The sequence below is a fragment of the Callionymus lyra genome, chromosome 19 (genome assembly GCF_982586985.1).
Source record: "Callionymus lyra chromosome 19, fCalLyr1.hap1.1, whole genome shotgun sequence".
NCBI classification, from domain to species: domain Eukaryota; kingdom Metazoa; phylum Chordata; class Actinopteri; order Syngnathiformes; family Callionymidae; genus Callionymus; species Callionymus lyra.
The window spans coordinates 14,276,174-14,288,031 of NC_141836.1; the positions used below are offsets into that span (position 1 = coordinate 14,276,174).

Genomic DNA, 11,858 nt, shown 5'->3' on the forward strand with positions numbered 1-11,858 from the left:
ACAACCACCACATCAGAGCAAACAATACCACCACATCAGAGCAAACCCATACCACATCAGTGCAAATTCAACCACCACATCAGTGCAAATTCAACCACCACATCAGTGCAAATTCAACCACCACATCAGAGCAAACACAAGCACCACATCAGAGCAAACACAAGCACCACATCAGTGCAAATTCAACCACCACATCAGAGCAAACACAAGCACCACATCAGTGCAAATTCAAGCTCCACATCAGAGCGAAGACAACCACCACATCAGAGCAAATTCAACCACCACATCAATGCAAAGACAACCACCACATCAGAGCAAATTCAACCACCACATCAGAGCAAACACAACCACCACATCAGTGCAAAGACACCCACCACATCAGTGCAAATTCAACCACCACATCAGAGCAAAGACAACCACCACATCAGAGCAAAGACAACCACCACATCAGTGCAAAGACAACCACCACATCAGTGCAAATTCAACCACCACATCAGTGCAAATTCAACCACCACATCAGTCAAACACAAGCACCACATCAGAGCAAACACAAGCACCACATCAGTGCAAATTCAACCACCACATCAGAGCAAACACAACCACCACATCAGTGCAAATTCAACCACCACATCAGAGCAAACAAATACCACATCAGTGCAAATTCAACCACCACATGAGAGCAAAGACAACCACCACATCAGTGCAAATTCAACCACCACACCGGAGCAAACACAACCACCACATCAGTGCAAAGACAACCACCACATCAGTGCAAATTCAACCACCACATCAGAGCAAACACAACCACCACATCAGTGCAAATTCAACCACCACATCAGAGCAAACACAACCACCACATCAGTGCAAATTCAACGACCACATGAGAGGAAAGACAACCACCACATCAGTGCAAATTCAACCACCACACCAGTGCAAATTCAACCACCACATCAGAGCAAACACAAATACCACATCAGTGCAAATTAAACCACCACATGAGAGCAAAGACAACCACCACATCAGAGCAAAGACAACCACCACATCAGAGCAAAGACAACCACCACATCAGTGCAAAGACAACCACCACATCAGTGCAAATTCAACCACCACATCAGAGCAAACACAACCACCACATCAGTGCAAAGACACCCACCACATCAGTGCAAATTCAACCACCACATCAGAGCAAAGACAACCACCACATCAGAGAAAAGACAACCACCACATCAGAGCAAAGACAACCACCACATCAGTGCAAAGAAAACCACCACATCAGTGCAAATTCAACCACCACATCAGTGCAAATTCAACCACCACATCAGAGCAAACACAAGCACCACATCAGAGCAAACACAACCACCACATCAGTGCAAATTCAACCACCACATCAGAGCAAACACAACCACCACATCAGTGCAAATTCAACCACCACATCAGAGCAAACAAATACCACATCAGTGCAAATTCAACCACCACATGAGAGCAAAGACAACCACCACATCAGTGCAAATTCAACCACCACACCGGAGCAAACACAACCACCACATCAGTGCAAAGACAACCACCACATCAGTGCAAATTCAACCACCACATCAGAGCAAACACAACCACCACATCAGTGCAAATTCAACCACCACATCAGAGCAAACACAAATGCCACATCAGTGCAAATTCAACCACCACATGAGAGCAAAGACAAACACCACATCAGAGCAAAGACAACCACCACATCAGTGCAAAGACAACCACCACATCAGTGCAAATTCAACCACCACATCAGAGCAAATGCAACCACCACATCAGTGCAAAGACAACCACCACATCAGTGCAAACACAAGCACCACATCAGAGCAAACACAAGCTCCACATCCGCGCTACTACCAAGTTTAAGAACAACCACCACAACCCTGATGTAAGAACAACAACCACTGTGGTGAGACAGCAACCATCATATCCTGATAAACAACCACCACAAGTAATTGAACCAAACCCCCACCTTAGAGTGACCACAGAGGTAAACACAAAAACCACCACCGCAGCACGATAACCACCAACAAAGAGTAAACAAAACCACCGATAACCACCACCCCGGCGTGACGACCACATCAGAGAAAAGATAACCAAAGCGAACCTCTTTTTAAATCAGGCTATACATTTAACTAAAATAAAATAAATGAGTAAAGATGCTGTGTGAAATTGTTTTAAGTAGATAACATTCCCACTTAAAGTTTCTTTCAAACCACTAAGTTATAATGTTATTCGATACATAATAGTTCTTTTTTGAAGATCTTATATTTATTTTTATTTTAAACCGAATTGATCTGATTCAATATAGATTTTAAACACAGTTTCTTCCTAAAATAAAAGTACATTTACAGTCATTTCAGTCCTTAAAACATCATCCGAATAAAATCACACTTTGTCTTCCAACGTGTCTCAGACCAGATTCCTTTCAAAAGACAAGTCCGTTCCTCCGGCAACACATGGCACATGCAAAGACATGACGGTTCAACATGGTGGCGCCGGTCAGCTGACAGGAGTGAGCGGGCGCTTCCACCCCGTCGTTCCCAACAAAAGTCAAAGTACTCACCGGTGTGCCGGGGGAAAACTGAGGAGCGTCTGAAAAGAGAAGAGGGAAGAAGAATGTAATTCCAGGACGAGCAGGTGAAAGACAACACTTTCATACGTTGCTGGAGACCCTCTCCCTCACATCAGCCCCCTCATTTGGGAAAAACGATGGAGCGTCTTTGGATGACTGACAGGCTCAAGTGGAACCCCTGAGCCAGTGCGACCGCCTTTTATTGACCCACTCCTTTATCACTATTTGCAGACATGCTCGGGGAATAAAGACGCTTATCCCCAGCCCTGCTGTTCCATGGAAAATATGGAATAAAAAGACGGTGATTACTATAAAGTGTGGCTCCAAAAGTTGTCTGGATTGTGTTTGTTTCATGGAAATTATAAAAACGGCGCAGCCTGTGGATGAAGATGACGATGATGATGAGGAGGAGGAAGGGGTGGGATGTAAGGAGGGTGGGGGGGCGACTTTGAGATGACATTGAGGCTTGTGTGGATGGGAGTTGAGTCTTCTCTGGTTGTTGATGTTAGACAGTCGCGCAAAGGCGAAAGCGGCTGCCGCTCCGTGTTGATTCTTCCGAAGCCTCCTCCTCCTCCTCCTCCTCTTCCTCCTCTTCCTCCTCCTCTTCAGCACTGCCCGCTGGACAGCTCCCGCTCGGACACGTATCTGACGCTGCATGGTCCCTCTTAAGTCTTTTAATGGAAGTAAAATCTGTGGATGTTGCAAGACATATCGGGAGTTTACAACTTCGTACGCAGGAGGGATCTACGGATACCTCGCTCGCAGATTCGGACCTCAGACTGATTGTGAGTAAGAGTTTTTTTGATCCGAATGACAGCCCGACGTCTTGTGCGTGCGTGCGTTTTTTTTGCATTCTCTTCTGCCTGCGCACGAGCGCGCGCGCGCCCCGGATGAAGGGGTTAATCCAATTGCAATGATAAACCTGAGCCAATTAGAAGGCAGATATCGATCCGCGATCGGCGTGTCAAATCCACGGGGTTTTTTTACGCATCGGGCATCCCTTTGTCTGCGTGTCATCCCTTTCTCTTTTGAGCGCGTGTGCGTGGAAATCTGCAGGTGTTAATTGATGCACGCGGTCGATTCAACTTCATCCTTTTTTTTTTTTAAATAAAGGGAAAAAAGCGACGTTTCGGGAGTAACCTTTGCGTCATGTGAAGGGGAATAAAAACCGTTATTTCAGGCGCAAATCTGTCGTGTTTTTGGCGAGAGCTTTGATCTGTTTTTTTGGTTGTTTTGTTTTTTTGGGAAAGGGGGGGGGATTGGACGCATCATGAATGACAATTATTTTCTTCCTCCACAGAGCGTCGTTTGTGCTCGTCTTTACGCACCGGAATGTAAATATTAGTCCAAAAAAAAAAACCCAATAGAGAAGAGCTCGACCCCCCCGTTACTCCTGCTTCACCATTTTGAGGTTAACGACGACTGAAGTGCGTGCGCGTGCGTGTGTGTGTGCGCGTGTCACAGGCTTCGTCTCCAGACGTTTGGCGTGAAATCCGCGAAGCTGCTGTCTACGTGGACCGGTGCTGAAGCCTGCCGTTCGACTGCCAGGACCTCTGCCAGACCCAGAGACATGGCGACGAACGGGACCAAGACGGACGGACAAGTCACGGAGCTGAACGAGGTGGCCGTCAACAGCGAGAAGCCCAAGTCGCTGGACGTGAAGCCCGAGAAGCAGCAGAAGGATCTGCCGGATAGGGAGACGTGGGGGGGCAAGTTCGATTTCCTCCTGTCGTGCGTGGGTTACGCAATTGGACTTGGGAACGTGTGGAGGTTTCCATACCTGTGTGGCAAAAATGGTGGAGGTAAAAAAAATGTTTTAAAAAAAGACTGTTTATATCTTAATGCTATTGGATTATTTTAAAATTCTTCCTTGTGTTCAGGAGCCTTCCTGATCCCCTATTTTTTGACCCTCATATTTGCTGGGATGCCCTTGTTCCTACTGGAATGCTCTCTTGGTCAGTACACCTCCATCGGAGGCCTTGGTGTTTGGAAGTTGGCCCCGGTGTTTAAAGGTAAATCTCTGTCACCGGTTGAATTGGTTTCGGTGCTCGAGGGCTGACGTGTTGTTGTCGTCGGGTCAACACAGGTGTAGGCCTGGCTGCAGCCGTCCTCTCCTTCTGGCTCAACATTTACTACATTGTCATCATCTCCTGGGCTATTTACTACCTGTACAACTCCTTCACGACCGTGAGTACCTGGTGATTGCTTCTTTAGCTAGTTCAGGGGTCAAGGTCCTCCAAATCCAACGCTCGCCTTGAGATGTTAGCTGCGTGCAGGGCAGGCTCTCCCAACAGGCAAACCCCCGACAAAGGCCGTAATTGGTTCAAAAACATAAATTTATAGAAAATTTGTTTCTAAAAAAAAGAGGTTGCTGTGAGTTCTTACTTTGGCCTGGACACACTTGACGAAATAAAGTCAAATTTAAAGCAAATTATTTTAATAGTGAACAAAAAATAGGCCCCAAAACCAGGAAGTTAATGGCCTTGCTCTGTCTAAAGTAGGTAATTTTAAGACGAGATGCAGAGCTTTCCGCAATTGAAAACAATAATAATCATAGGTGGTTTAATTGAAAAGAAAATAAAGTAAATAGTATTGATAAATATTAAAGCTTAAATAGTTATTTTAAATAAAGCTAATCTAAGAAAGTAGGCCATCCGACCCACTCAGAGCTACTTTTATAGATAAAGACAATATGATTATACAATTAAAAAAAAGTTAATTTTACGTTTTTTGTTGTTGTTCAAAATCCACATGAAACGTCTTCCTTACAGGAACTTCCGTGGAGTTCTTGCAACAACCCCTGGAACACGGAGAAATGTTACACAAACCACTCCATCGTGGACACCACCAACCTCACCAGCTCTGTGGTGGAGTTTTGGGAGTAAGCCAGTCCACCATTTCCTTTAAAAAAAAAAAAAAGAATCTATACGCATTTCCACGCAGCCGCACTCATGTTGCCTCCTCTGCCTTTCAGACGCAATATGCATGAAATGACCGATGGCTTGGAAAAACCAGGCCAGATCCGAGTGCCACTGGCGATCACGCTGGCCATCGCTTGGGTCCTTGTGTACTTCTGCATCTGGAAGGGAGTGGCCTGGACGGGGAAGGTGAGCGGAGTCTCTTTAGAAAAAGACGAATTGGGGGGTGTGGGGGGGGGGGGGTCAGCAGGTTAATGGGGCAGAGATATTCATGCGTCTCACACCATCAATCATTCAGATTCCAGTCTGGCCGGATTGATTTTGAAAAAAAAAAAAAAGGGGGAGAAGTGACATCAAATGGTGGCGTTCTCTAATCCCGCCGCGGCTCCTCTGTGGAGCCATTAATTCCCGCTGCTCCTGGCGGTATCTATAGAGGGAGAGTGTGGATTCAAGATAGGAGGCGAACAATCTGCAGCGCTTCCACCTCCCTTGTGGTCCCTCGAATCCTGCTGGTCATGTGACCATGGCAAATAAAATATCTGGTCCCTACACGGCACCGCGACTGTTGCAATGAAAAAATATCTTTAATTCCAAAAGTATTTGTGAGAATGAAAAGGTGGGGAGGTCAAAATGGAGGACAGAGAGGAGTTCTTCCGTAAGGTTCTTTGACGCTTACCTGCGATTCCTTTTTGCAGGTGGTTTACTTCTCAGCCACGTATCCCTACTTCATGCTGTTCATCCTCTTCTGCCGCGGCGTCACTCTGCCCGGCGCCATCGACGGGATCCTCTTCTACATCACGCCCGATTTTGAGAAGCTGAAAGAATCAGAGGTTAGAGTGTTTGTTTTTTTTTCAGTCAAGCGTTCTTAAAACCACCGCTGCCTTCGAACCTTTGTGTGTGTGTTTCCTCCATCAGGTGTGGCTGGATGCTGCCACGCAGATCTTCTTCTCCTATGGTTTGGGTCTGGGGTCGCTTATAGCACTGGGCAGCTACAACACGTTCCATAATAATGTGTACAGGTAAGAAAAAAAAAAAACGAGAGCTTTTCCATTGAGCGGAGGGTTGCTGAGAGGTTCTATAATGTGCTGCGGGATAATAGAAAATCAAAGGGAAGAATATGAACAGAGGGGGGAACTGATTGCGTGGAGAGTGAAGTGCCGTAATTCTGGGTCACGTTGAGACGGAATAAAAGAAGCAGCATTTACGGCCTGTTTTTTTATGTTTTATCATTATATCCTCCATCCAGGGACTCCATCATCGTCTGCTGCATCAACTCGTGCACCAGCATGTTCGCCGGCTTCGTCATCTTCTCCATCGTCGGCTTCATGTCCCACGTGACCAAGAAAGACATCAAGGACGTCGCAGCTTCAGGTAAACTTTGCGTAAGTGTTTAAAAAAAAAGAGTGTTTAAAAGACGTAACACGCCTGCGCTGACCCTTCCCCGATCCAGGTCCCGGCTTGGCTTTCCTGGCGTACCCGGAGGCCGTAACCCAGTTGCCGGTTTCCCCTCTCTGGGCCATCCTCTTCTTCTCCATGCTGCTCATGCTGGGGATAGACAGCCAGGTAAGAGGGCTCTCGCTCACAGGGCTGACCTAAATATTTTAATGTGAGGAGCTATCTTCTAGCTTCGCCCCGCCGCGTCGTGCATGATAAGCGGGCAATTTGCTCCTTGTGGACAGATGTGGCCGAGCTTTGACATTAGCTGTCCGCTTGTTTTAAAGCAACTCTGTCGCCTCGGTGCGCCCACAGGTTCTGTCTGTGTGTCTCCGTTTATCTTCGCTGTGGCTGAAACACCTGCGCTGAGGAAACACAACACCATATTTTACCAAATTAATAAACCATTTCCATTGGGAAATAGTTTCCACACACAGAAAGGGTTGATTTAAAGATTGGATTCGAAAGAATTGGTTAATTAAAAAGGAAATATAAAGCGGTTCTGAGCCAAAGACAGACTCCTGTGGCGCCCCACTTGATTGCTAAATCCTGTCTGCGATTCCGTCCTTCAGTTCTGCACCGTTGAGGGCTTCATCACTGCTCTGGTGGACGAGTTTCCCAGAGCTCTCAGGGGCAGACGAGAGATCTTCATCGCGGCCGTCTGCCTGGTGTCCTATGTGATCGGGCTGTCAAACATCACGCAGGTAACAGCGACTCTTCCAGCTCGTTTTTTTGTCACGCCGTCCATGTTTGTTGTACTGATTGAATTTTTTGTAACCAGGGTGGAATCTATGTGTTCAAACTGTTCGACTACTACTCTGCCAGTGGAATGTGTCTGCTGTTCTTGGTGTTCTTTGAATGCATCTCCATATCCTGGTTCTACGGTGTGTATCATTCCTGTTCCACCCAAGATAGATTGTACATGTATCCATCTCTCTCCACGCTCATACCCCGTTGTCCAGATAACGGTTGACATCACACCCTGTCCGGTTCAATTCCTAGACATCTTCATCCTCATGACCGATACCATTGCCTTTTTTGAATCCTTGTGACTGTGCACATTTGTGTGGCAGGTGTGAACAAGTTCTACGAGAACATCGAGGAGATGATCGGCTACAAGCCCTGTCTATGGTGGAAGCTGTGCTGGGTGGTCTTCACCCCTCTTATTGTAGCTGTGAGTGCAACCGTCTCAAGCCACGACACGCGACACTACATGACCATCAATGACGCTCGCCGGCGCCGCCTGGAGTCGGAGATGTCAGGATGTGTAACGCTGCTTGTGTCTCCCGCAGGGCGTGTTCCTGTTCAGCGCCGTACAAATGGTTCCTCTCACAATGGGAGACTACGTATTTCCGAGCTGGGGTCAGGGAGTTGGATGGCTCATGGCTCTGTCCTCTATGGTCCTCATACCGGGGTACATGGTCTACATGTATCTAGGACTCAAGGGCACTTTCAAAGAGGCAAGTCACACGACAGACACTTGTTTCTTTTCAACGACACGAGTGTTAGCGAACAATAGAAGAAGGTCATATGTTCACATCCTGGTCATCACTTTATTAGCGATGGAGAGAGAATAAAATGGGTTTCTGCAAGTCCCTACTCTTTGTTAAAGAAACTATTGTGCTAAAAACATGTCGTTAATGCAAGCAAATGTCAACTAATCCAACCAATTATATGAGGTTTGTATCGGTGATCACTTTGATTAGGCTTTGCTCAAAAACTTGCAGCCACCAGATCATTTATGGCCCATTGGATGATGTTTTTTGCAGTCCTCTAGTGATGACTCGTACACTTATGCAAGACATATGGTTAGGGTTATAAACTCATCACTGTATTAAATGTTACCGTCTGCATAACTGACTATAAACTTAAGATGAAAGAAAAATAAGTTAAACAAAAATGGTCAAATTTCGCATTTTGTATTTTCAAAAACCAATTCAAAGTGAAACATAAAGATAAGAAATGGAAGCCCGCCCAATTGAGATTGAGACAACAGTAAAGTTAAAACCAACCAAAGTTATAGTATAAAGCATAAAGTAAATGACTAAACTAGTAAATGTTGGCGACATCTAGTAGCAAGGATAATAGACATCCTAGTTGAGGTACTTCAGTATGTACTTAACATCACATTTGTTGCACCAAAAACCATCCCAGGACTTACCCTTTTGCCGTCTTCTTGCAGCGCCTGCGGATAATGTTCCAGCCTCCTGCCGTGGTGAAGCGATCTCAGGTGAATGGACCCGAGCAGCAGGTGGAGACCAACGCCGCTAACCTGGCTAGCCCGACCAACCCAGCGCCCGCCAACCCCGCCAGCCCGACCAGCCCGGCGCCGGTTAACTCAGCCAGCCCCGTGAGCCCGGCTAACCCGGCGCCAGCAGTGACCGTCGCCGCCGCCGCCGCAACGGCCGCGAGCCCGGTGAACCCAGTAACTAGTCCCACCATCGCCACCACCATCACCACCATCACCACCACGGCGAGTGCGGCGAACATCACCACGACGGTCAGCCCGACCAGCCCCCCTCCGAACCCGGTGAGCCCGACGGAGCCCATCAGTCCCCCTAACCCGACGAGTCCGACCTCAAACCTGACCAATGTGGAGGCCAACGTGTAGACAACTGACGAACCCTCATGGAGCAAAAAAAAAAAAGAGAACATTCAAAAAGGACTTTCGAGATTTCAATTGATTCAACCTACCTCCAGGGGCCACATGTGATCCAAACGCGTTTAATTTCCTGCCAAGACGACAAAAGTCGTATCATTAGTTTGCGTCCCAAGTAGAGACTGTTCACAAATTCAATCTGAAATTCAAAAAAAAAAAAGGTGTAAACATACTGTGTATTACTGTGAAAAAAAAAAGAAAAAACGATCTAGACTAGTTAAATATCTTCATGAATCAAGTCAATACCGTGTGAATATAGTAGATTAAGTAGTGAACAAAAATTGACATAGAAAAAAGCGTGAGGGATGACGTCAATTTTTAATTGTGGATGTTTACTAAACCTCACACAGTTGTCTTTTTTCCAAACGTTGCACTCTGTGAGGCCACACTGGAACATGGGGGGTGGGGGGGGGGCTCCGATAAAGCACAATGCCGAAGTCTAGGAAATCTGGAGCAGTCGCTAAAGATTTTGTGTGCGTGAGAGAGACTGTTATTTTTCCCTTACATTTATTCCAGAGTATTTAAGGAAAAAAAAAAAAAAAAGAAATCTTTTATGTGATGGAGACATTTTTAGAAGTTATTTTTTGGATGTTTTATACTATATATGTGTTGTGATGGGGGACCAAAATCAATATTCAGACAAAAGCAAAAACTATGCCTGTAAAGGTTCGTTTCACATTCTGGCTTGTTGCTCGTTTACATATTTGTGTGTGCGTGACTACGACGAAAAAAAACAATAATCGACCCTTAAAAAAAAGACGAGGCGAGGACGGGGTTCTGACCCTAGAGCTGGATGCAGCATCACGTGTCGGTTGGCGAAGCACAGAGTACGAAGACGTACAACAACTAAAAGCACAGGTTTTTTGAGAATTCATTCCCAAAACGTCGACTATCGCTGACAGTCAATCCTGTTTACGCACAAGAAAAAAAAAAGGAATTCTATGGATTCGGGAAGAAGGCCTTACGCCAACTTTAGCCATAGTCTGTTTACATGACTGGACAGGAGAGTAGATTATAAGCTACGACTAAAAAAGAGCTGGACCAACTCTGTGTTTACGTCATTCTTGTGTGTTCACGATCAATCATAGTTTGATCGATATGTATCCAGCAATACATATGTGGTGTACACGTGTGGGCCGTTTGAGCAGAGATGTCCACTCCCTGTTTTTCCGTTGTCTTTGCTTTACATGTGGAAGGAAAGAAAAGGAAAGAAAGAAAAAAAAAAAAAGCACAGAGCTTTAATTTCTCCAGACGTTTGCCATGGCGTGTTAGGACAATGTTAGTTTGCTTCTATGGCAGCTACTGTGACAAAGGCATCGGGTCGGACGGAAAACATGTTTACTTGAGGGTTGAGAGTTAAAAAAAGAGAAAAAAAAAGCAACACAAAGGGAGCGAAAATGGTTCATGTTCTGTGAAATTTTGTATAAAGTTACTCTACCGCAGTTTTCTCTGGAACTTTGTTGTAAAACTGTACTGTGTAAAACATGTAACCGTGAATGTCTGTAACACATTGGAAGTTAATGTCTAAATGTTGAAAAAATGGAAAAGTTGCTGTTTTCTGCAATAATATTTTGACCACAGAAGCTAAAGCACATATCTTACAGAAACGCGATGAAAAATGAAAGATATTGATATTAAAAATAGAAACTATGTCTAGTAAAGCAATTTTGTTTTGTATATTTCTAACTGTCTCACTGCCTAATGTAAAACATAATATAAACATGATATGTATTTAAATGGTGTCCTATGATAAAAAGCACGATTGTTATGTTATACAAAGAGAAAAAGACCCTGAAAAAAAATAAAGAGTTATAGAAAATATAAAGCAAGCCTTCTTCCTTCATCCTCGGAGAAAATTAGGTTACTCTCGAATCCGGAGTTCTTCTTCTGCCGTGATTGGGGCGTCGGTTCTAATCCCTGACGGTCTCCATCCAGAGGAAGATAATTACATTTGAGGACACGCCATCAGATATTAAAAAAAACTAACAGGATTGGAAAGATAAACGCAGGTTAATTGGACTCGGGGAAGACGTCGGGAATTTTTTTTTATGGAGTGTCAGAAACAGTCGCCCGAGACTGAGAGGCCTCGACGAGCAAGAAAAACATCACCACAAAACAGCTTTTTGCCCCGGGGCCTCCACCCGCCTCATCTACCCTTCCACTCTTGTGTGTTTTCTACCCCCCCCCCACCGACCCCCTCCTCCACCTCCCACAGTCGCTGCTTCCATTAGCTTCCAGTGTGATAAAG

The 11,858-nt window shown here is 45.5% G+C and overlaps 1 protein-coding gene across 1 annotated transcript; it reads left to right on the forward strand.

The window, feature by feature from the left end:
- Positions 1 to 3,139: 3,139 nt before the first annotated feature.
- Positions 3,140 to 11,435, forward strand: slc6a1a (solute carrier family 6 member 1a). The gene is made up of 15 exons (XM_087781414.1): positions 3,140 to 3,384; positions 4,064 to 4,401; positions 4,480 to 4,611; positions 4,686 to 4,786; positions 5,371 to 5,480; positions 5,574 to 5,706; positions 6,213 to 6,347; positions 6,433 to 6,536; positions 6,764 to 6,888; positions 6,968 to 7,080; positions 7,524 to 7,655; positions 7,733 to 7,835; positions 8,025 to 8,125; positions 8,244 to 8,411; positions 9,134 to 11,435. The coding sequence occupies exons 2-15, from the start codon at positions 4,170 to 4,172 to the stop codon at positions 9,560 to 9,562; spliced, it is 2,118 nt and encodes a 705-aa protein (XP_087637540.1). The 5' UTR covers positions 3,140 to 3,384; positions 4,064 to 4,169; the 3' UTR covers positions 9,563 to 11,435.
- The last annotated feature ends 423 nt before the right edge of the window (positions 11,436 to 11,858 follow it).

What these genes read in the sequence shown, in the direction of transcription:
- slc6a1a (XM_087781414.1), top strand. Translation starts at nt 4,170, where the DNA reads ATGGCGACGAACGGGACCAAGACGGACGGACAAGTCACGGAGCTGAAC. An exon ending in CAAGGACGTCGCAGCTTCAG is followed by an intron (nt 6,889 to 6,967) that starts GTAAACTTTGCG and finishes TCCCCGATCCAG; the next exon opens with GTCCCGGCTTGGCTTTCCTG. An exon ending in TCACCCCTCTTATTGTAGCT is followed by an intron (nt 8,126 to 8,243) that starts GTGAGTGCAACC and finishes TGTCTCCCGCAG; the next exon opens with GGCGTGTTCCTGTTCAGCGC.